Source organism: Leucoraja erinacea, chromosome 27, assembly GCF_028641065.1.
Source record: "Leucoraja erinacea ecotype New England chromosome 27, Leri_hhj_1, whole genome shotgun sequence".
NCBI lineage: Eukaryota > Metazoa > Chordata > Chondrichthyes > Rajiformes > Rajidae > Leucoraja > Leucoraja erinaceus.
In genome coordinates this window covers 29463027-29488374 of record NC_073403.1, presented here as the reverse complement: position 1 = coordinate 29488374, position 25348 = coordinate 29463027, and the positions used below count along the sequence as shown (strand labels likewise).

Genomic DNA, 25348 nt, shown 5'->3' with positions numbered 1-25348 from the left:
ACTCTCTGGATGAAAATGTTTGTCCTAATCTCAATCCTAAATGGCCTACCCCTTATTCTTAAACTGTGACCCCTGGTTCTGGACTCCCCCAACATGGGAAACATTTTTCCTGCATCTCGCCTGTTAAATCCTTTAAGAATTTTATATGTTTATACAAGATCCCCTCTTATCCTTCTAAATTCCAGTGAATACAAGCCCAGTCGACCCATTCTTTCATCATATTCTTCTGCTGCTACTTTCATGGATTTTCTGTTAGCGGGCTCTATATTAAAGTAGATTCAATGCCAGCAGTCAACAAACCTATTGCCACACAGTTGATGGAAGCCAACATTTAATAAGGAGGCAAGTCACAATACCGGGGACAAGAGTTCAGTGTCTGGACCCACATGTGCGCAGTGAGTGGTGTGAGATAACAATCTCCCGTATTAATGTTCAACACAGAAGATAGACACAAAAAGCTGGAGTAACTCAGTGGGACAGGCAGCATCTCTGGAGAGAGGGAATGGGTGATGTTTTGGGATGGGACCCTTCTTCAGGCTGAGTTACTCCAGCATTTGGTGTCTATCTTCGATTTAAACCAGCATCTGCAGTTCCTTCCTACACACAATATTTAACACAGAATCATCAGTGCCTCCTACAAACTGCCCAATACATAAGGGAATGATCTCCCACGGGAACATAATTGAAAGGGAAATCCAATTCACCACTCTATTTACATTAACATTTCCAACACATCTCTCCTTTATATTTGAGAAAATATAAAATAGGGTTGAAGGAAATGAAAATGAAGGTCATCAATTATCTGAATAGAAAGTGCAGACGCCTTCCAACTATCCCTCATGAACAGGAACATTAAAGTTTTAATCCTTCATTCATATAAAATTGACACAGCGCATTTAAGAATGAAAAGAAAACTTCTGTGATTTGCTTTCCTTGATTGTTTGTGCTGTGTGTTTCTGCCCTGGGCTCAGGTGCACAGGAAATTCCACCACAATCTTCTTTGAGAATGATCCCAGGAATGAGTGTTGGGCACTGGGCCTCTACTCGCTGGACCAGAAGGATGAGGGGGTCACCTCTTGAACATTACCTAATAGTGAAAGGCCAGGATAGAGTGGATGTGCGAGGATGTTTCCACCAGTGGGAGAGTCTAGGACTAGAGGTCATAGCCTCAGAATTAAAGGACGTACCTTTAGGAACGAGATGAGGAAGAATTTATTTAGTCAGAGGGTGGTGAATCTGTGGAATTCATTGCCATAGATGGCTGTGGAGGCTGTCAATGGATATTTTGCAGGCAGGGATTGATATCTTCATGATTAGTAAGGGTGTCAGGGGTTATGGGGAAAAGGCAGGAGAATGGGGTTAGATAGATAGATCAGCCATCATTGAATGGCGGAATAGACTTGATGGGCCAAATGTCCTTGTTCTGCTCATATAACTTATGAACTTATGTACTGCAGATTTGTATTAAATGAACTAACCACAATTTTGTCCTTGTAAGCTTTGACAGTTGCTCCGAACCATTGGTTAGATTTGTAATCCTTCATAATTTCCGCATACGTGTCAATGTACCGGTCCCCTGCGTGAAAAATTGCAAGTTATTACAGCACTGCGTCAGCGCTAATGGATAAAAGGCAATCAACTAATTGCTGGACATTAAATTAATTTTAAATCATTATATTCCCTATCTGACCATATATTCACCCCACCCTGGCCAAATATCCGCCCCCACCCTGACAATATATATCCAGCCCGCGCTGACCCTGTATCCACCCCCACCCTGGCCCTATATTGACTTGATTTGATTGATTTGATTCAATTTATTGTCATTGTCCTAAATTGAGAGACAACAAAATGCTATTTCCCTTACAGTCATACAAATAAATAAAACACAAAAACCCAGACCACAGTGGTCCACAACACAAACATCCCCACAGCGGTACCAAAGTTCCCCACTGTGAGGGAAGGAACCAAAGTCCAGTCAGCCTCCTCACTGATGTTACCCAATGTTCACCCGTGGTCAGGGCCTCCTGAGCCCTCCGCAGTCGCCGCTACAGGCGGCCCGATGTTCAGGCCCTCTTGCCGGGAACGATGGAACCCTGAGTTCGAAAGGTAGAACATCCTCAGCGGCCCGGACCTCTGAATCGGCCACCTTCCACCGGAGTCCACGGCTCCCGGTCCACAGGCTGAGCTGGGCAGAGATTCACGCTGGCGACCCCCGGCAAAGGGTCCCAGGATTCCGCGATATTGCAGTCAGCGCCGCCCGCACTGGGGGCTCCGCAAACCACAGCTCCGCGATGTCGATGCAGCAGGCCCAACACTCCGGAGCTCCAAACGGCGATCCAGGTAAGGCCTCGCCCACTCCGCGATGTATCCAGCGCTGCTCCGCCGCTGCTGATGCTCTGGTCCGGTCCCGGCAGGAAAGGCTGCGCCAATCCACTTTCTAGGCTGCGAGGTGGGAGGCGAGGAGCGGGGCGAGGGCGCGACTTGGATAATAGTCACATCCTCGCCAGCAAGTGACTGAAGGACGGTTTCCCCCTTCCCCCCACATAAAATACTATAAATACAAAAAAACCCTCCAAGAACATACTTTAAACATAACAAAAAATAAAAAGATAACCAGATTGGCGGAGGCAGCCATCAACAGCGCCACCGAATTACCTCCATATCCACCCCACAATGTCCATCCCCACCCTGACCAAGTGTCCACATCCACATTGACGATGTTTCTCCCCACTCCCATTTCCCACTTGCACTTCAGCAGATGAAGAATCTTACTGTTCAATGAACTAAGAACTTGCTCAAATAACTATTCTCAAATTACGTCAAAAACAATGAGGTTTGTGAGGCAATGGAGGATGTCCGAACAGAACCAAATCCAGTCTTCAACTGAGAATATCTGCAGAGTATTTGATGGATGAACTACAATGAGTCAGGCAACACATGTGGAGGGAAATGGACAGTTGACGTTTGGGGTCGGGGCCCTTTGCATGTACCTTGCACCATCTGTAGTCTCTCGCGTGTACAGAGTAGTTAATCATCTTCAGAAAACACCTCAACATTGAATTCGGTGAAAGACTGGAGGCATCAGAGGCATCAGAGCGTGGTGAATCTCTGGAATTCTCTACCATAGAAGGTAGTTGAGGCCAGTTTATTGGCTATATTTAAGAGGGAGTTAGATGTGGCCCTTGTGGCTAAAGGTATCAGGAGGTATGCAGAGAAGGCAGGTACAGGATACTGAGTTGAATGATCAGCCATGATCATATTGAATGGTGGTGCAGGCTTGAAGGGCCGAATGGCCTACTCCTGCACCTATTTTCTATGTTTCTATGAACTCTAAGATGCTCAGTGAAGCAGCAGATATTCTCCAGAAAAGTAGGAGAAAGGTTTCTCCTCATCAGTTGACCTTCAACCAATATCACTGGAAACAGAACTACCATTAGGATAATATAAATACCAAATACAGATACAGCCAAGAAAAGTAAGGCTTGGTGCAAATGTGTTATAAAGTGAGTAAATTCATATTGTGTTGATGTTCCATAATGTTGATGTTCCATGATGTTCCCGACAGGAAGGAGGAATCCCTTGTGCTCCCTTGATTCAATTCAATTCAACTTTATTGTCATTGCACAGATACAAGTATCTGGTGTGGTCATTCAAGAATTATGGTTAATCTGAGACCTATCTCCATAATTTTTAGACTCTACGTTAGGCTTTAGAAACACAACGTGGAAACAGGCCCTTCAGCCCATGAAGTCCATGCCGACCAGCGATCACTAGGGCCAACTTAAAATTCACAATTTACAATTTACAATTTTTACAGGAGCCAATTAACCTACAATACCGCCAATGTTTGGAATTGTGGGAAGGAACCGGTGGACCCGGAGAAAACCCATGTGGTCACAGGGAGAACGTACAAACTCCATACAAACAGCACCCATGGTCAGGATCGAACCCGGATCTCTGGCGTTGTAAGGAAACAACTCTACAAATGCGCCACTGTGTGGCCCCAAAATATTCGTAAAATACCTCAAAATATTCCTTCACCATCGTCTTTCACTCACTAAAGGGACATCTTAGTTGGCACATCCAAGTGAGCCACGTTGTTAAATCATTTGGCTGCAGTGAATAACTGCACATGCCAGCACTGGAATGAGTGTCACCAAGACACAACCTCTATGTTATCTTGTTAGCTTTGTTCTTTCGTGCTCGCAGACAAAAAAAAAGAGAAAACAAACATTGCTGAAATTTTTAATTGCATTGTAAAAGTTATGATGGGAACATAAACATTCTACTGTTCAATTTCAGTTGAGTGTACAACATTATTAAAAATTGCCAAATTAAAATCAATATTTTCAGTGTATTGAAAAATCAATGCACTCTTTCCGCAAGGCGAAAATTTACAATCTAATTACAACATTCTCTTCGCGTCTTCTTCAGCTAATAGTATTCATCATCAACAACACCACAGTCACATCTGTGGAGTCATTTAAGTTCCTTGGAACCATCATCTCCAGGGACCTTAAATGGGGGGACCACCATCTACTCCACAGTCAAAAAGGCCCAACAAAGGATGTACTTCCTGTGGCAGCTGAGAAAACACAATCTGCCACAGGTAATGATGGTGCAGTTTGATACTGCCATTATAGAGTCTGTCCTCACCTTCTCCATCATGGTCTGGTTTGGCTCAGCCACCAAGCACGACATCCGGAGGCTGCAGCGCATTGTTCGATCAGCCGAACGATGCAACCTTCCCCTCATCCCTGAACTGTACACTGCAAGGGCCAGGAAGCGAGCGGGTAAGATCATCTTTGACCCCTCTCACCCTGACCACAAACTCTTTGAAGCACTTCCCTCTAGAAGACTCCGGACTGTCAAAGCCACCACGGCCAGACATTAAAACAGCTTTTTTCCATGAGCAGTAGCTCTACTCAACAACCAAAAAGTCACATGTTTAAATTATAATGTTTCATTTTCAATTGTTTACTGTATATTGTCTTGTTACTTGCGGGCAAAGCACCAAGGCAAATTCTTTGTATGTATACATACTTGGCTAATAACATTCATTTAATTCAATTCTATTCACTTTGTGCAGCATGAGACATACCAGGCCAAGATGGTCACCAGTTCAATCCCCACTTGGGCCGGGTTGCGCCGTCGGCGATGGCAGCCTCGCCTACAGTCTGTCTGTCTTTTCGCATTTTTTGTTATTATTAGCGTATTTTAAAAAGCTGGATCACCGTAGCGCGGAGGGCTCGACCACCGGCTGCGGGAATGAAGATTGCCCTGGCAACGGAAGGTTCGAATGCCCCGACCGCGGGAGAACAAAGAAGGGAGGAAGATTGAACTTTTTTGCCTTCCATCACAGTGAGGAATGTGGGGGAGTCGCTGTGATGGATCATGTTCATGTTAAAAAGTTATTTGGGTGTCTTGTTGCTCTTTATCAGTATGACTGTATGGCAATCTGAATTTCACTGTATCTTAATTGGTACATGTGACAATATACTCACCTTCAAACCTTGAAATTAATCGGTTGTAATTCTACGCAAAAGGATCGCAGATTTGCTCATTGAAGAAGTGGGATGAGGGGTGACAATACAGTCAAATGAAGGCAGGATAATTAAGTTTAGTTTAGTTTAGTTTAGTTTAGTTTAGTTTAGAGATGCAGAATGGAAACAGGCCATTTGGCCCACTGAGTCTGCACCGACCAGCGATCCCCATACACTGACACTATCCTACACATACTAGAGACAATTTACATTATACCAAGCCTTTTAACCTACAAACTTGTACTTCTTTGGAATGTGGGGGGGGAAAAGATCTTCGAAAAAACCCACGCGGGAGAACACACAAACTCCGATGAAAAAATCTATACTTTTTACTCGTAGGTAGGTCGTGATGGTAGTTGTAGGGGGTCGACTGTAGGTCGGTAACTGGCCCGAGATAAAAAATGCAAACATGACATCATTGTATCATGTGATCATTTCCCACTTGTAGCTACTCGTAGTTGGTCTTAGGTGTGGAAGACTGTGGTCGAGGGGGTCGTAGGAGGTCGTAGACATAGTCTTAGGAGGTCGTAGACATAGTCGTGGAAGGTCGTAGGAGGTCGTAGGAGGTCGTAGGTTAACGCGACCTTGATTTTTTAAAAGTCATTTGAGCCGTACAGCCTCGTGGGGCCGGTCCCACTTCGATTGCCGGAACCGCATGGAGTTGTGCGGAGCTGGTCCCGACATCGCGCGGGGCTCCGGAAAACTGACACTGTCCAAATATTCCGTGCATTTGCCAGTAGCTGAACATGATTTTATTAAATATGACAGTTTTAAACTAATAATGTTAAGAACATGATGTTATTAAATATGACAGTTTTAAACTAATAATGTTAAGAAAAACAACACAAACTGATGGTGCGCTGAATGGTGATCTGAAGAGGATGTTTCCACAAGTGGGAGAGTCTAGGACCAGAGGCCATAGAAAGAGGGAAGATACTCAGAATGATTAAACAAAGGGGAAACCAGAGATCGTACTCCGAGTTCATTAGAAAGAAGAGATGAGTGAGGAATTCCTTTAATTAGGAGGGTGCAAAATCATGTAGGGGTGGGAGGGGTCTTTGATGATCTTCCCAGCCAAAGACACGTTTTCTGTGGAGGGAGGCCAAGTCGAATGGATAGTGCCTTTTCCGCAGCAGTGCAGTGGAGAAATGATAGATGGCTGTCAAGTCAATGGATATTTTTAAGGTGGAGATTGGTAGATTCTTGATTAGTGCAGGTGTTAGGGGTTATGGTGAAGAGGCAGGAGAATGGGGTTGAGAGGGAAAGATAAATCAGCCATGATTGAATGGCGGAGTAGACTTGATGGGCCAAATGGCATAATGCCTCTCCTATAACCTATGAACTTGTGAAACTGGTGCTGTAGCCAACTGTCTGCCAGACCGTTTAAATGAATGAAAAGTGTGTGATTGCCTGACGCGAATGCCCACTCAGCACAGACATGGAGATCCCTCCCTCCACCCCTCCCCTGCACCCTCTTGCATTCCTGCAATTACATCCAAGCTAATAGCCCTGTCCCACAGTTACGAGTTCATTCCAAGAGCTCTCCCGAGTTTTAAAAAAAATCAAACTCGTGGTAAGCACGGAGAATGAACGTAGCGGGTACGTCGGAGCGCGGGGACGTCTCTTAGCGGCTCGTAACGTTAACGGCAGGTACTCGGGAAGACTCGCTAATGGCAGGTAAGCACGGGAAGACTCGTGATGATTTTTCAACATGTTGAAAAATGTCCACGAGAGCCCCGAGTACCGGCGAGTGGCCATTACCGTAAATCTCCGAGTTCGAATCAGGGCAAACACGGGAGAGCTCTTGGAATGAACTTGTATTGTGGGACAGGGGTTTAAGTCACTAATGCTGACTCAGAACATAAATGAAGGAGAACCTGAAGAAGGGTTTCAACCTGAAACTTCACCCATTCCTCATCTCCAGAGATGCTGCCTGTCCTGCTGACAGTAGACAATAAGTGCAGGAGTAGGCCATTCGGCCCTTCGAGCCAGCACCGTCATTCACTGTGATCATGGCTGATCATCCACAAGCAGTACCCCGTTCCTGACTTCTCCCTATATCCCTTGACTCTGGTATCTTTAAGAGCCCTATCTAACTCTCTCATGAAAGCATCCAGAGGATTGGCATCCAATTCTCTTATTTTGTGTCTACCGAGAAAATAAATGAGTTACCCAGGTTTAGCCAAGTCATGATAGGAGTTGGTGGGAGAGGCAGGTAAGATGGAAATGGAATTGTGAGTTAAGTCATGGTGAAAGATAATTTGAACAGCATGATGATGTTTGCCTGTTAACAATTTCCGGAAATTCTGACAAGGTCTGAGAAATGAGATGTTTGAGTGGTGTCTGAAGAGTGCGGTGTAACAAGAAAACGGGAAGCAGAAATAATATAATTCCTGTGAAAATTATGTAACAAAATATTGAAGAGTTTTTGAATGCATGAGTCCATTCCAAACGTTTCAGTTCTCTTCAACATTTCAAATTTTTGTTGAATTGCAACAGACTATTTATTATATTGTGCAAGAGTCCAAGAAGATACAACACCAAGGCCTCAAATCGCTTTAAGAAGATCAAAGAAAAGTAAAGGGCCTGTTGCACTTTCACGACCTAATTCACGACCTTTTTTACTCATGGACATTTTTCATCATGCTAGAAAAAATGCCCCGACATACTTGAAGCCACAAGTACTTACGACTAGCATCACGGCCTGCTACGACCTACCTACGACCTCGTGACAACCATGCTGCGAGTATGAGTCAAGGGCAAACTCCGCAGTGGTCGTGAATTAGATCGTGAAAGTGGGACAGGCCCTTAAGTCAGTGAAGGCTTTTATCTGTAGATAATGTGAATATGTTCATCACTCTTTCTTTGCCAAAATGGTAAATAAATAAATAAATGCAGCATGACAATTAAAATTGAATTGAATCTGAATCGGAAGGAACTGCAGATGCTGGTTTACACTGAAGGTAGACACGAAATGCTGGAGTAACTCAGCGGGACAGGCAGCATCTCTGGAGAGAAGGAATGGAATGTAGCATAGTTATTTATATAACATATATCCATGACATATGTACACAATCACAATGAAGTTGCAGAGCAAAATAAATAAGATGCATAATTTTGTCAAAGAATGTTTTTTAGTAGTCCAATGTGATTCATTATATTCCTGGCACAGAATAAGAACTAGAATGCACATCACAGGGTTTCCTGGAATATCGTGAAGAAAATGGCCATCTTGTTACAATTGGAGTTACTTTTATTGTTGTGAATCTTTCAGCTGACTAGCACGGTTTAAGCTGGCGTTTTGGATTGAGGTGTTGATCAGCCGAATACTTACTGAGTACTCCAATAAGCAAATAAAAAAACTGGCCAAACACTTTCTCCAGAGCCAGCTGCTGTCTGGATACTAACCAGGAGGAGTGCACAGGTTCGGACAGGTATTCAGGAATAACACACCTCTGGATCGCTGTGTTGAGCTGCTTGTTGCAGGCTTCATCCCCCCTCTGCAGCTTGTTAAGGTGCCACCTGCACTTCACTCGCTGAAGGGCCTGTCTCACTTGGCCGTCATTTGCGCGTAATTTACGCAACGTAATTTATGCGCAGCATGTGTGCGTCGTGACACGCACATGGTGCGCGATGACATAGGCAGTGAAGCGCGGCCATCTGGATGACGCGCAAATGACGGCCAAGTGGGACAGGCCCTTGACTCACGTCAAGCCACACCAGGTGCCACTAACCATATCGCTTTATTCCCTTTATCCATTCACTATTCAATCAGAAGCTTCTTCACGCTCGGCTTCCAATGCCGAGGGCAAAAAGCAAATCACTCCCCTCTCTGAGTAAGGTTTTATGTGTCGTTATAACAAGCCTAAACAATAATACAAGCTCTCCCCAGATGCCCAGCCTTTTTATTTATGAAGAATGAAGCAGTCTATTAGACCAGCTGACTTGGTCTGTAAACACACCTCTTATTCATCACGTTGTCAGCCAGTTTCGGGAAGTTTATGCACCATTTGAAGAATATCCTAATGATATTTGATATCACATTGAGTCTTTAGCACAAACTAGTTTTCCAAACTAGTTGTGCAGCACGGTGGCGCAGCGGTAGAGTCGCTCCTTACAGCACCAGAGACCCGGGTTTGATTCTGACTGAGGGTGCTTGTCTGTACGGAGTTTCTACGTTCTCCCTGTGACCACGTGGGTTTCCTCCAGGTGATCCGGTTTCCTCTCGGACTCCAAAGACACACAGGTTTGTAGGTTAGTTGGCTTTGGTAAAAATTGTAAATTGTCCCTAGTGTGTGTAGGATGGTGTTAGTGCGGGGTGATCGTTGGTCGTAGAGGCCCTCGGTGGGCCATAGGGCCTGTTTCTCTAAAAATGAAAACTAAACTACAACATAGGCAAGTGTTTTTCTCTTGCAGGGAAGTTGCAAGATAGGTCCTCTATTTTATTTTTTTTGTGATTATATTTTTGCGCACGCTTCATTGTTTTAGAAGTTTATCTGTAGTCTGTGCATAATTTACCTATAATTTGTTTGTGTGCGTGTGTGTGTGTGTAGAGTCTGTGTCGGTGATGCTGCAAGATTCTCCATTGCACCTGTACATCGCCACATTCATGCAGATGGAAATAAACTTGTACTTGAACTGTCTGCCTCACTGACCCCACTATAACTCAGCGCTCAGCATCCAAGGTCATTTTAAATAGATAGGAAGGAAAGTCTGAAGAAACGTTTCGACCCGAAACATCACCCATTCCTTCTCTCCAGAGATGCTGCCTGTGCCGCTGAGTTACTCCAGCTTTTTGTGTCGATCTTCATTTTAAATGGAAGTGTGGGCATGACTCGACAAGTGTAGCATTCACTCTGGCTCCAAATTTCTATATTTTCTTCATATAAACCATGATTTACATCAATCAATACAGAAGTGTTCTACTCCTAAATGACAATAGACAATAGACTATAGGTGCAGAAGTAGGCCATTTGGTCCTTCATGTCAGCAATGCCATTCACTGTGATCATGGCTGATCGTCCACAATCAGTACCCCGTTCCTGCCATCTCCCCATCTCCCCTGACTCCGCTATCTTTAAGAGCTCTATCTAGCTCTCTCTTGAAATCATCCAGAGAATTGGCCTCCACTGCTTTCTGAGGTAGAGAATTCCACAGGTTTCCAATTCTCTGGGTGAAAAAGTTTTTCCTCATCTCCGTTCTAAATGGCTTACCCCTTATTCTTAAACTGTGACCCCTGGATCTGGACTCCCCCAACATTGGGAGCATGTTTCCTGCCTCTAGCATGTTCAAACCCTTAATAATCTTATATGTTTCAATATTAAAGGGACAGACACATAAAGCTGGAGTAACTCAGCGGGCTAGTCAGCATCTCTGGAGAAAAAGGAATAGGTGACGTTTCGGGTCAAGATCCTTCTTCCGACTGAGAGTAAGGGAAGAGGGAAATGAGAGATATGAAAAGGTACATAGAAAACATGAATGAAAGGTTTGCAAAATGACAAACCAAAGCCAGCAACGATGATGAAGGAAAGGTGAAGCCCACAATGGTCCATTGTTGGCTGTGGGTCAGGTGATAATGAGTGGATACAAACAATGAAACTCAACAGGACGACAGTGAAACTAGTACGTCGACTAGGGTGGGGGAGGGATGGAGAGAGAGGGGACGTAAGGGTTAGAGGGATTTAGGTAAATCATGGTGTTCCTGAACTTTACAAACACGGCAGTGGGCCCGAAATATTGTAACATAAGTGTCCAGGGCCTTCAGCCTTCCTGAGTTCACTGAATTACCTGTTGAACTGATATCTTACCTTTGGTATCAAATGGTATTAAACTGCACAGACTTCCATTAGCCGACCAAGGGCAGAGAAACACTGCTCCTCCTTCAGTTACATTTTTTTGGGTTGTATTTGCCTTTGGAGCTCCAATTAGGATACCTGGACTGAAAACAGGCAAGGCAATATTTTAAAATCATTCATCCAACATACAACCTTTCACTTTCTCTGGTTATTAATCACCCTAAATTCATTTTGACTTCACTAATGTGAAGACCTTTTGATTTATTTCCTTCAATAATGACACCATTTAAGCAAATCATGAATCTTAAGGAGAACAGAGTAAATAAATTATTTCTGGTGTTGTCTGCCTACACATAGGTGTACTTGACTTCAAGTTAGCTTTGTGTAGGAAGGAACTGCAGATGCTGGTTTAAACTGAAGACAGGCACAAAATGCTGATGTAACTCAGTGGGGCAGGCAGCATCTTTGGAGAGAAGGAATGGGTGTCATTTTGGGTCGAATCTGAAGAAGGGTCTTGACCCGAAACATCACCCATTCCTTCTCTACGGAGATGTTGCCTGTCCTGCTGAGTTAATCGAGCATTTTGTGTCTATCTTCAAGTTAGCTTTGGTGTGATTCAAAGACATCACACTTGAAGTTGGTCTGACAATCTGATGCATGGACCAGGCAGTTCTGCACAGTTCTCTGGCTGTGTGGTGGCTTGCATGAGCTTGCGGGCACTACCACATAGTTTAAGAAATATTTTGGCAGGTACATGGATAGGACAGGTTTAATAGCATATGGGCCAAATGCAGGCAGGTGGGACTAGTATAGCGATGGCAAGTAACAAAGTAATAGGTGGATACAGGTGAGAAGGTGTGAGACAAAAGGATCGAACAGTTGTGAATTGTGAAGCTAGATGAAGGAATGTAGGTGGAAGGGAAAGAGGGAGGCGAGAAATAGGTGCGAGTCCAGTTGGGGCACATGAGTGGGGGGGGGGGGGGGGGGGTGTAGGTAGGGGGGAAATGTGGAGGTAGAAGGGAGAGCAAGAGAGTTTTGTAGTTATCTACAATTAGAGAATTCAATGTACATACCATTGGATTGTAAGCTACCAAATCAAAATATGAGGTGTTGTTCTTCCAGTGTGTGTGTGCCTCACTCTGACAATGGAGGAGGCCCAGTGTAGAAAGATTGATATGGGAACGGGGAGGGGAGAATGGTTAGCAACCGGGAGATCCAGCAGGCGTTGGCAGACCGAGTGTAAGTGTTGGGCGAAACGGTCGCCGAGTCTACGCTTGGTCTCACCAACGCACAGGAGGCCACATCGGGAACTCTGGATACAGTCGATGAAGTTGGAGGATGTGCACATCAACCTGCTGGGTTCCCTGGATGGAGGCGACGGAAGCGGTATAGGGACAAGTGTTACATCTTCTGGAAGTGGCGGCGCTGGTGAACGGCTGCGGCTCGCCTGCAGTCAGTTTGTTTTTACTTTTTTTGTGTTGTTTTTTTTGTTTTGTCTAGCTAAGTTTTTGGTTTTTTAGGCTGTGTTTATGTGTGGGGGGGGGGGGGGGAGGTTGAAACAGGGCTTGCAGTCTCTCCGTTCGGGGGAGAATGCAACTTTTTTGTCGTATCCCCCTTCTCTGCCTCCGTCTGCGCTGAGGCCTAATGGCGGAGCTGGCGACCTCGAGGCTCCGGAGGCAGCCTGTCAGGACTCGCCCTGGGCTCGCTCCCATGAGGGTGGCCCAGCTCGGGGCTGGAACGGCGCTCCCATGAGGGGCTGTGACGCTCCCGTGAGGGCGGCCCGGTGAGGGGCTGAGACGCTCCCGTGAGGGCGGCCCAGCCCGAGGGTAACGGCGCTCCCGTCGGGGCGGCCCAGCCCGAGGGTAATGGCGCTCCCATGAGGGCGGCCTGGCGCGGGGCTGAGACGCTCACGTGAGGGTGACCCGGCTCGGGGCTGGAACGGTGCTCCGGTGGCTGAGACGGTGTTCTGGTGACAGCGGCCTGAGTCCGGGGTTCGGCCGCAGGCCAGTGGATGACGTCGTCAACAGCTGCGTCCGCTGGACTGGAGGGCGGCAGCTTCGACCACCCCGGGCCGCGGTGCTTGAACCGGCCCGTTCGCGGAGCTCGGTGAGCCGCGGGACTGATTTTACCATCGCCCGGTGGGGTATCACCAAGCGCAGAGGGAGAAGAGGAGGGAAGAGACTGCAGCCCTAAGATTTTTGCCTCCATCACAGTGAGGAGGTGCTTGGTGGACTCACTGTTGTGGATGTTAATTTGTGTTTACTGCCTGTTCTGTTGTCTATTATTGTATTATTGTATGTATGACTGCCGGCATAAAATTTCGTTCAGACTGAAAGGTCTGAATGACAATAAAGGAAATTCAATTCAATTCAATTCAATTCAATTCTGTGGTTGCAGGGGAAAGTACCTGGAGGAGGGGGTGGTTTGGGTGGGAAAGGATAAGTGATCCAAGGAGTTGTGGAGGGAGTGGTCTTTGCGGTTGGCGGAAAGGGGTACAGATGGGAAGATGTGACTGGTGGTGGGATAGAAGAAGATTTATCTGCCTTTCGTTCTGTAGCCTAACCCATCTCCTGGCTCTTCCATTAATCATTCACAATCTTTGTTTCATGTCTCCAGCAATGAGTTGAATTTGCACGTTGATTCATGCACAGTGATAGGAAGCTGCAACATAAGTCACAGCCCAGGGCTGAACCAACAACTATGAACTTTTCTTACCCAAATTTCAGCAAACTAATTCAGGTTCACTTGCACCTCCTCCAACCTCCTCTACTGTATCCACTGTTCCAGCAGTGGACTCCTATATATCGGCGAGACCAAGCGCAGGCTCGCCGATCGTTTTGCTGAACACCTCCGCACAGTCCACCTGGACCTACTTGATCCTCCGGTTACTCAACACTTTAACTCCCCCTCCCAATCCCACACTGACCTTCCTGTCCTGCATTGTCAGAGTGAGGCCCAGAGGAACAGCACCTTATATTTCGCTAGGGCAGCTTACACCCCATGGTATGAACATTCATTTCTCTAACTTCAAGTAGAACTTGAACTAGAAGTCCTTCTCTCTCCGTCCCTCCCCCACCCTAATTCTCTGACTAGTTTCACTGTCCTCCTGATTAATTTTACTGTTTGTATGCCTCGTTGTCACCTTCCCCTCGACCAACAATGAACAATTCGACATTTCCTTGATCAACGTCTTTTTAGGATCTGTCCTTTTCACACCACACATTCTCTTTGTACCCTTCCATATCTCTAGATTCCCTCTCCCCTGGCTCTCAGTCAGAAGAACGGTCTTGACCCAAAACGTCACCCATTCCTTCTCTCCAGAGATGCTGCCTGTCTCACTGAGTTACTCCAGCATTTTGTGTCCATCTTCAATGCAAACCAGCATCTGCAGTTCGTTCTAACACAAACTAATTTGTAGTTCATTTGCTGGGTGATCTCCCATTGATCCAACAGGGTTCCCCCATGTGGCACAATAATAAGGGGTAGGCCATTTAGGACTGAGATGAAGAACAACTTTTTCACCCAGAGAGTAGTGAATCTGTGGAATTCTCTGCCACAGAAGGCAGTGGAGGCTAATTCACTGGATGTTTTCAAGAAAGAGTTACAGTAGATTTAGCTCTTAGGGCTAACAGAATCAACGGATATGGGGTAAAAGCAGGAACGGGGTACTGATTTTGGGTGATCAGCCATGATCATATTGAATGGCGATGCTGGTTCAAAGGGCCGAATGGCCTACTCCTGCACCTATTTTCTATGTTTTCTCCCCGTAGACCTTGATGTGCTAGTGGAGTCTCCCAGCCGCTGGGTGACCCTACTATCTACCAGTGTTACATACCGTACTGGCACACTTATAGTGCCAGGAGATCCTGGGAATACAGGGTACTAGCTTAATAATACCTGTGGAATGGGAGGGGGATATTAGTGCAGTGGGACCACAGGAGAGGCTGGGGGTTTGCAGCAAGTAGAGCCTCTGCCTCATAGCACCAAAGACCAGAGATCATGATGGCTGGAAATGTCTGTGTGGAGTTTGCATGTTCTCCCACATTCCATATACGAGTATAGTTGGCAGGTTAATTGGCCACTGTAAGTATAGTTGTGTTGGAAGGAACTGCAGATGCTGGTTTAAACCAAAGATCTACACAAAAAGCTGGAGTAACTCAGCAGAACAGGGATCATTCTGGAGAGAAGGAATGGGTGACGTTTCGGGTTGAGACCCTTCTTCAGACTGGTAGGGTTGGTAGGTTAAGTGGCCACAGTAAGTTGTGTCCAGTATGTATGTGAGTGATGGAATCTGGAACAATGGTTGATGATCGGTGATGACTCAAAATGTTTATTTCCAATGGTGTAATTCTATACCAATATTACTCTTGTAACTAAAGAGCACAAAAATGAGTGTTGCTTAAATCAGTGAAAGCACTCAACGTGATGTGGTTATTCATTGTCTGGGTGATATTCAAAATAGCTCGATGCAGATAGCTGATGGGTTAATATTTGCAGCTGAAATTTTACTGACTGATGCAACAGTGAAAGTAGTAATTGAGATAAATTAAGGAATGACTAATTGGTATAATGAGGGGGTAAATGACTGGACGACTTAAGATACATTCAGTTAGCATTGTGTACCATTAACCCATGTACAGTATGACAACATTTCATTTTAATATCAGATTGCCTAAGTTCCCATTGCTTTGGTCTCCTTCAATGACATAAAACATTGAATATTAAAATGGAGTTTCAGATCGATGACTCTTAAATCTTTACATAAACTCACTATATCAAAGACCTCTCTATAAACTGCCTTACAGCACCAGTGACCAGGGTTTGATCCTGACAACAGAAGCTGTCTGTATGGAGTTTGTACGTTCTTCCTGGGACCGAGTGGGTTTTCTCCAGGTGCTCCGGTTTTTTACAACATTCCAAAGACAGGTTTATAGATTAATTGCATCTTGTAAATTGTCCCCAGTGTGCAGGATAGTACTATTGTATGAGGTAATCGCTGGTCAGTGTGGAGTCAGTGGGCCTTAGGGCCTGTACCCACGCTGTATCTCTAAACTAAAAACAAAACCATGCTAAAGTATTTCCAATCTGGATGTGTGAAGGTTATTATTATTATTAATTTACCAGCAGACATTTAATGAATAATATGATTTTCATATCCATGTATCTATTCACCTTCCCTTCACTGCACTGTAGAATGTCCCTACAGATTGACAAAGGGTTCTGTTAACCACACTTGGAAAGGCACTAGAGCAGAAATTACATTTGATGGGATTTAGATTGCAACAACTGCAGACCAGGAGATTTTTTCTTGTTAAACTTACCTGTGCCTTCAATAAAAATCATTGTGGAAATAAAATGTGAGCCCTTCATTGCTTAAATGTTCCTGTTCCAAACCCCCTTGTGCTCAGTCAAGATACCAATATTAGGAAAAACTTGTTGGTCCATGTGATGTGTAGGAAGGAACTGCAGATGCTGGTTTACACCGAAGATTGACACAAAATGCTTGAGTAACTCATCTCTGGAGAGAAGGTATGGGTGAGGTTTCAAGTCAGTGAAGAAGTTATGGTGGTGGGGCACAGTGATGACCATAGTGAGCCACTACACCAGACTACCCATGGCAGCACCAGACAGACTGGCACTGGAGATATAGCGTTATATGTAGTGATACGAGGCAGTAGCAGGCTGCCGCAAATGCTAAAATTAAGTTAACGTTTCAGCTTTGGTGCTCTTCATCAGAACTGCGAAAGAGAGAAAAGATGTTGCCTCACTGCATTCCTTTTTTGCACTTCTTTGCGCACTCTCCCAACCTGTCCAAGTCCTTCAGTGGACTCTCTGCTTTCTCAACACTACCAGCCCCTCCACCTATCTTCGTATTATCCACAAACATAGCCACAAAGCCATCAATTCCATCATCCAGAATGTGAAGAGTAGTGGCCCCAACACCGACCCCTCTGGAACATCATTAGTCACCGGCAGCAAACCACATAACCATATAACCATATAACCATATAACAATTACAGCACGGAAACAGGCCATCTCGACCCTTCTAGTCCGTGCCGAACACATAATCTCCCCTAGTCCCATATGCCTGCGCTCAGACCATAACCCTCCATTCCCTTCCTGTCCATATAACTATCCAATTTATTTTTAAATTATAAAAACGAACCTGCCTCCACCACCTTCACTGGAAGCTCATTCCACACAGCTACCACTCTGAGTAAAGAAGTCCCCCCTCATGTTACCCCTAAACTTCAGTCCCTTAATTCTCAAGTCATGTCCCCTTGTTTGAATCTTCCCTACTCTCAGTGGGAAAACCAGAAAGAACTCCCTGTGTATCCACTCTTTGCCTTCTGCCAGTCAGCCAATCTTTTATTCATGCGAGTATCTTCCCACTAATACCATGGAAATACATCCTCTATTGGGACAGATACAAGACAGATGCAAGCCTTCATTATGCAGAGGAAAGTAACACTGATGTGGTAGTTGTTGGTGTGTCTTGCCATGTCTCTTCAAATAAGGCATGGTGACACAGTGGTAGAGTTGCTGCCTGGCATCGCGAGAGACCCCGGTTCGGTCCTCATTACGGGTGCTGTCTGTATGGAGTTGGTAATTTCTCCCTGTGATCTGCGTCGGGTTTTTTTCTGAGATCTTCAGTTTCCTCCCAAACTCCAAAGACGTATAGGTTTGTAGGTTAATTGGCTTTGTCTAAATGGAAAATAATTGTCCCCAGTGTGTGTAGGATAGTGTTAATGTACGGAGATCCCTGGCCGGTGCGGACTCGGTGGGCTTGTTTCCACGCTATCTTAACTAAAAACTATACTAGAAAAGGTTGCGAATGGAGTATTGTTAGCAGGATCACAAGTGCTACAGTAGGTGAGTAGTTAAATGCTGGAATAGTGCTCACTTTGAGTTGCACCTGCAAGGCATTTGAGCAGTCTGCAGTGAGTTATGAAGCTTTCAAGTCAAAATGTCAGCCCCCTTAATATCCTTTAAATAGGCACATGTGTGAGCAGTTGCATGACGTTTACTGTTTTACACTATTCCATTCCACAAACGATTGAATGGGCAGCAGGGTGACACAACGGTGCAGTTGCTGCCTTACAGCGCCAGAGTCCCTGGGTTCGAATCCGACTACGGGTGCTGTCCGTACAGAGTTTGTACGTTCTCCCCGTGACCATGCGGGTTTTCTTCGAGATCTTTGGTTTCCTCCCACACTCCAAAGACGTACAGGTTTGTAGGTTAATTGGCTTGGTGTGAATGTAAATTGTCCATGGAGTGTGTAGGGTGGTTTTAACGTGCAGGGATGGACTCGCTAGGCTGAAGGGCCTGTTTCGGCGCTGTAGCTCCACACTAACATACTAAAAACAAGCTAATTTATGGCAGTAAAATGAAAAGTGCATGCATTCCAGCTTCTGGACACATGGGAGCACACAGACTGTTGTAAAACCAAGGGGAATTGCATTGAAATGCTGCAGCTAATTTTGCAATGGCTGTAATTTTATTCAGAAGCTATTTCAAGTGCAATCTAACCCACATATAATCCTTTAGTCTGAAGAAGGGTTTCGGCCCAAAACGTTGCCTATTTTCTTCGCTCCATAGATGCTGCTGCACCCACTGAGTTTCTCCAGCATTTTTGTGTATCTTCTAATCTTTTACTGATGATTTATGAGTAGAAAAGGTGCAAAATGATCCCAACTCTTGGCAACGATTTAAATTCGATCTGCTGAGTACTGTTAGACTTTTGTTGATAAAACAATTTCCATGGTTTCAAACTCCCTCAAATTACTTTTATAGTCAACCGTGGATATTTAAAAGCCCCTCACTGTTATAATGTGCAGAAAAAACACACAAAATATATTCACAGCAGTCCCACAAAACAGAAAATCCATTGTGATCAGACTGCCAGTGAAAAGGTCTGAAGAAGGGTTTCGACCCGAAACGTCACCCATTCCTTCTCTACAGAGATGCTGCTTGTGTCACCGAGTAACTCTCCGAGATCTTTGGTTTCCTCAGACACTCAAAAGATGCATAGGTTTGTAGGTTAATTGGCTTGGTTATAAATGTAAAATTGTCCCTAGTGTGTTGGGTAGTGTTAATGTGCGGGGTTTGCTGGCTGGCATGGACTTGGTGGGTTGAAGGGCCTGTTTCCGCAGTGTATCTCTAAACTAAACTAAATTAAACTAGGGCTAAATTGAGCTCTAATTCCAAGTACAAGTTGCCTCTGACACCACTGTGATGGGGGAAGTCAGGAACAATGATGAGATGGAATACATGAAGGAAATAGAGAACCTCGTGGCAAAAATCTCTTCTATGTCAGCAAGATGAAGGAACAAGAGATTAACTTCAATAGTGGAGAACATGCCCCAATCCTGGTGCCGTAGGGGAACTGGTCACGAGCTTCAAGTTCCTTGTCAGGAATATTACCAATGATCTGTTGTGACCAACTACATTGATGTGATGGCCAGGAAGGCTCACCAATGCATCTACTTCCTTGGGAGGCTGAGGAATCTAGGCATGTTTCCAATGACTGTTACAAACTTCTACAGATGAACCATAGAAAGCACTCTGTCGGGTTGCATCATGTTTGGGAACATCTCTGCCCAAGACCACAAGAAATGACAGAGAGTTGTAGATGTAGCCCACTCCATCACACACTGGGGATAATTTACAATTATACCAAGTCAATTAACCTACAAACCTGTACGTCTTTGGAGTGTGAGAGGAAACCAAAGATCTTGGAGAAAACCCATGCGGTCACAGGGAGAACGTACAAACTCCATACAGACAGCACCCGTAGTCAGGATCGAACCCGGGGTGTTTGGCACTGTGAGGTACCGACTCTACCGCTACGCCACCGTGCCGGAGGTTGGTGGAGGCACTTAAGATAGTGGCATTTAAGAGACTTTTGGATCAGCACATGGCTATGCTGGGAATGGAAAGATATGGATTATGTGCAGGCAAACAAGAGTTTGTCTTGGCACTTTCGTTGATACAGACATTGTGGGCTGAAGGGCCTGTTGTTGCACTATACTGTGATACAGAATCACCAGATACACAAACAGTAGACTACTTCCCATTCAAAGGCCCACAAGCTGGGATTGTGGCACCTGGAGAGAAACAGTCCACAGCCAGGGTTGTTCCAGGGAGCTCTCACAGTATCAGATTGGACATGACTTCAGAATTAAGGGACAGACGTTTAGGGGTAACATGAGGGGGAACTTCTTTACTCAGAGAGTGGTAGCTGTGTGGAATGAGCTTCCAGTGGAAGTGGTGGAGGCAGGTTCGATTTTATCATTTAAAAATAAATCGGATAGGTATTTGGATGGGAAAGGAATGGAGGGTTATGGTCTGAGTGCAGGTAGATGGGACTAGGGGAAAATAAGTGTTCGGCACGGACTTGTAGGGCCGAGATGGCCTGTTTCCGTGCTGTAATTGTTATATGTTTATATGGTTATATTATATTGGAATGACGTTTGCTACATGGATAGGAAATGTATGGAGAGTTATGGGCCAAACAGGTGGGACTAGTGTTGAAGAGGCATCTTGGTTAGCATGGGACAATTGGGCTGAAGGGTCTGTGTCCAACTCTATGATTCTATGGCAGGAGGTTGCTGTAAAACACGATGACGGGTCACAGTTGTTGCAGGTTTAATGACCTCTAATGACCTTGGTTAAAGTCAGCGAAGATATCAACAAATTCCGTCTATAGAAACCACACAACTAGTTGGCGCATCCATCTCCATCCATCAATGTCACTGGCCAACGTTAACTGTGCCTCATTGTCCATAAAGACACACTCACAAACTGCCACCAATACTCACACACACACATACACACTTACACATAACCCCCCCCCCCTTCCGACCTCCTCTCCCCCGTACACAAGTCATGCAATTACTGTCAGGGGCAACGTTAACTGTATGGCCAAGTTAAGACTATTTCATTTATTTTAAACTTCGGACTTGAAGGGCACAAGATGACGCCTAACACATGGCGACTCTTGTGTATTGGCCCAGTGTGTCTACTCTCTTACACTATCTACTGAGCATGATTTAACACAACATTGCTTGGATAAGGGGGTATTAGCTTCAGGGAGAGGTTGGACAGACTTGGAATATTGCAGGAAGTCCTGGAGGAAATGCATGCAGTCACAGGGAGAACTCCACACAGACAGCACCTGAGGTTAGGATCAAACTTGGGCCTCTGGCACTATGAGGCAGTGGCTATACCTGACATATGACTCTGAAATAATTGGGTAACGTAACACTTCCATACTTAGGAAACTGCTTGAAATGAAATTCCTGTGCTGGAAATAATATTATTAATTATATAATTAATAATATTTTCTCGTTATATTAACCTGCACTCTGTTTGCAACTGGTGTGTCCTGCATGAGAATGATAATTCCACAGTTTTGTTATTACACCAGCAATCAAGGAACTTGGACTAATAATTGCGTAACGTATATATCTTAACCTCGTGTGAGATTGACCGTGGGAAGCAGCACAACACAGGGTGGCACGGTGGTGCAGTGGTAGAGTTGGACGTTTGGACATCAGGGACCTGGGTTCCATCCAGACTACGGGTGCTGTCTGTACAGAGTTGGACGTTTGCCCCCGTGCCCTGCATGGGTTTTCACCGGGTGCTCCGGTTTCCTCCCACACTTCAAAGACGTACAGGTCTGTAGACTAATTGGCTTTGGTAAAATTGTAAATTGTCCCTGGGGTGTGCAGGGTAATGCTAGTGTGAGGGGATCGCTGGTTGGCGCGGACTTGGTGGGCCAAAGGGCCTGTTTCTGCACTGTATCTTTAAACTAAAACTAAACAGTATCCACACCAAAAGTGTGAATAAAACAGAGTAACAGCAGAGAGTCATTTTGAGATTTGACTGCAGATGCCGAGAGGAACTCTTGAGCACTTATCCTTCCATCAGAGGCCTGCCTCATGCAGTCCATCAATTCAGTAACAACTGAACATTTCTCCATTGATTTATCTCTCTCTAGCAGAGAGAGCGGTGAAAGTAAGTCAGCAGCCTGTTAATATCTCCTGATATTCAATCCATTCACTTCACGAGATGTACAAAGCAGACCCTCTCACCATTTTACACAAAGCCTGAATTAACCGTTTGTGTAGAAAGTTTGCTCATGTTTCCTTCTTTAAACCCTTGCTTCCCTTCTTCTATTCTTCCAACTTTGTTGGTTTTTCTCCAGCGATCATCCCAAGTTGCTTCATTCAATCACAAAACTGTTGTTTTTAAAATGGACCTGATTCATTTGGCTACCATTTATATTAATTTTGAAATGTCTAATTCTTCAAACATGCATCTGCACTCCTGCACTCCCACACACGTACTTGGTCTCCAGCCCCTGAAGTGTTTGTGTCTGGGAAGGGATACTACCTAAATACTAGTTAGACACAAAATGCTGGAGTAACTCAGCGGGACAGGCAGCATCTCTGAAGAGAAGGAATGGGTGACACGGTTAGTTTATATGTTTAGTTTACTTTGCAGATACAGCATGGAAACAGGCCCTTCGGCCCACCGAGTCCACGCCGACCAGTGATCCCCTCGCACTAACGCTATGATAGATAGATAGATAGATAGATAGATAGATAGATAGATAGATAGATAGATAGATAGATAGATAGATAGATAGATAGATAGATAGATAGATAGATAGATAGATAGATAGCCTTTATTGTCAGTCTGAACGAAATTTCAGCAGTCATACTTATAATACAATAAAAACAACAAAAACACCAATAAACACACATTAACATCCACCACAGTGAGTCCACCCAACATCTCCTCACTGTGATGGAGGCAAAAGTCTTAGGTCTGCAGTCTCTTCCCTCCTCTTCTCCCTCTGCGCTGAGGCGATACCCTCCCGGGCGATGTTACAAATCAGTCCCGCGGCTCAAACACCGCGGCCCGGGGTGGTCGAAGCTGCCGCCCACCAGTCCTGCAAACGCAGCCGCTGGCCCACGGCCGAACCCCGGACTCAGGCCACCACCGCCAGAACACCGTCCTAGCCACCCTCACGTGAGTACCGTACCGTCTTCAGCCTCGGGCAGGGCCGCCCCGACATGGGCGCCGAACCTCCCCCGGGCCGGGCCGCCCCGCCCCGACTTGGGCGTCGCTTCTTCCTCGGGCCGGGCTGCCCCGACTTGGGCGCCGAACCTCCCTTGGGCTGTGAGCGCTGCACCTCCCCGAGCTCGGCCGCTCCGACGGGAGCCTCGTTCCACCCTCGGGCTGGCCGCTCACCCTTGGGCTGGCCACCCTCACGGGAGTGTCACAACCTCTCACGGGAGCACTGTTCCATCCCTGAGCCAGACCGGCCTCCGGAGCCTCGAGGTCGCCAGCTCCATTAGGCCTCAGCGCAGATGGAGGCAGAGAAGCTCCATTAGACCAAAAAGTCGCATTTCCCCCGCAGGGAGAGACCGCAAACCCCCGTTGCAAACCCCCCCCCCCCTCCCCCCCCCCCCCCCCCCCAAAAAACACAAACTAAGAACCAAAAACTAGACTAACCAAAACAAAATAAACAACACAAAAAAACACAAACAAACAGGACTGCCGGTGAGCCGCTGCTGCCAGTGCACACACTAGGGACAATTTACAATTTTACCAAGCCAATTAACCTACAAACCTGTACGTCTTTGGAGTGTGGGAGGAAAACGGAGCACCCGGAGAATACCCACGCAGGTCACGGGGAGAACGTACAAACTCTGTACAGACAGCACCCGTAGTCAGGATCGAGACTGGGTCTCTGGTGCTGTTAGGCAGCAAGACTACCGCTGTGCCACAGTGCCGAGATCCAATTATACATAGAAACATAGAAAATAGGTGCAGGAGTAGGCCATTCGACCCTTCGAGCCTGCACCGCCATTCAATATGATCATGGCTGATTATCCAACTCAGTATCCCGTACCTGCCTTCCCTCCATACCCCCTGGTCCCCTTAGCCACAAGGGCCACATCTAACTCCCTCTTAAATATAGCCAATGAACTGGCCTCAACTACCTTCTGTGGTAGAGAATTCCAGAGATTCACCACTCTCTGTGTGAAAAATGTTTTTCTCATCTCGGTCCTAAAAGACTTCCCCTTTATCCTTAAATATAACCCAGACATCATGCTGCCAACTCCTGTGCTGGAAGTGGTGGATGTGGTGGATGCAACCACATGCTTGTCCAGCGATCACTGAATTCCTGAACGATGCACCAATTTCTCACTCCCAACTTATGAACACAGAAACAAGATATTTACCTGGCAGCCTCAGGCATGTAGAACTCAACGGAAAATCCAAAGTGACTCCCTGCAGATCCGGAGTAAACGGCTGGATTGTCAGCGTCGATATTGAATGCACGAAGTTGCAATGGTAGACAGGAAAATAACAGCAGAGTTCCCATCAAATGCCAAAGGTGAGGGCTCAACATTGGTGTGGGACTAGGCTGCATGTTGGCAGGCGTCTATGTGCTCCAAACAGCAGCCCAGATCCTCTGAGAAAATGAGTGTCTTGTGTGTTCGAGACTAAATATCAGGCCACTTCCTCAAACAGGAAAGAAAATTGTATTTATAGCTGGCTTTACTGTGGTTAGCAAGATCTCTGTGATAACTTGGTCAGTACATGTAGTGACTTGACAATGCAGAGAGAAGTAGTTTGGCATTGGAAGGATGTCTGTATCTGCAACCCCTCCCTTGCTCTCTGCAGCATTTCACAGATTCCTGCCATGTAAAAGATCATTTTCAGCCCATTACCTCCCTGCTTTTTAAAGGAGCTATTTCAATTAATCTCACTTCCATTTTTGTAATGTATATAATGGTAACTGTAACTTTAGGAACTGAGCACTACAATGGTGTGATTTGTGTCATGCGATAGATTCTATATATTAGATAGGGCTCTTAAAGATAGCAGTCAAGGGATATAGGGTGAAGGCAGGAACGGGGTACTGATTGTGAATGATCAGCCATGATCACATTGAATGGCGGTGTTGGCTTGAAGGGCCGAATAGC

At 45.6% G+C, this 25348-nt stretch overlaps 1 protein-coding gene across 2 annotated transcripts in view; it reads right to left on the bottom strand.

The window, feature by feature from the left end:
• LOC129710388 (integrin alpha-8-like) overlaps positions 1-24986 on the bottom strand; it is a 152124-nt gene extending 127138 nt beyond the window's left edge. Inside the window, exons 1-3 of one of the 2 annotated variants that reach the window (XM_055657352.1) lie at positions 24602-24986; positions 11354-11484; positions 1479-1576 (exon numbers count right to left, since the gene is read on the bottom strand). In XM_055657352.1, coding sequence (XP_055513327.1) covers positions 1479-1576; positions 11354-11484; positions 24602-24792 — 420 coding nt within the window. In that variant the 5' untranslated portion in view covers positions 24793-24986. The remainder of the gene's footprint in view (positions 1-1478; positions 1577-11353; positions 11485-24601) is intronic. The other variant, XM_055657353.1, reaches the window with a different exon arrangement.
• Between the last annotated feature and the right edge of the window lie 362 nt (positions 24987-25348).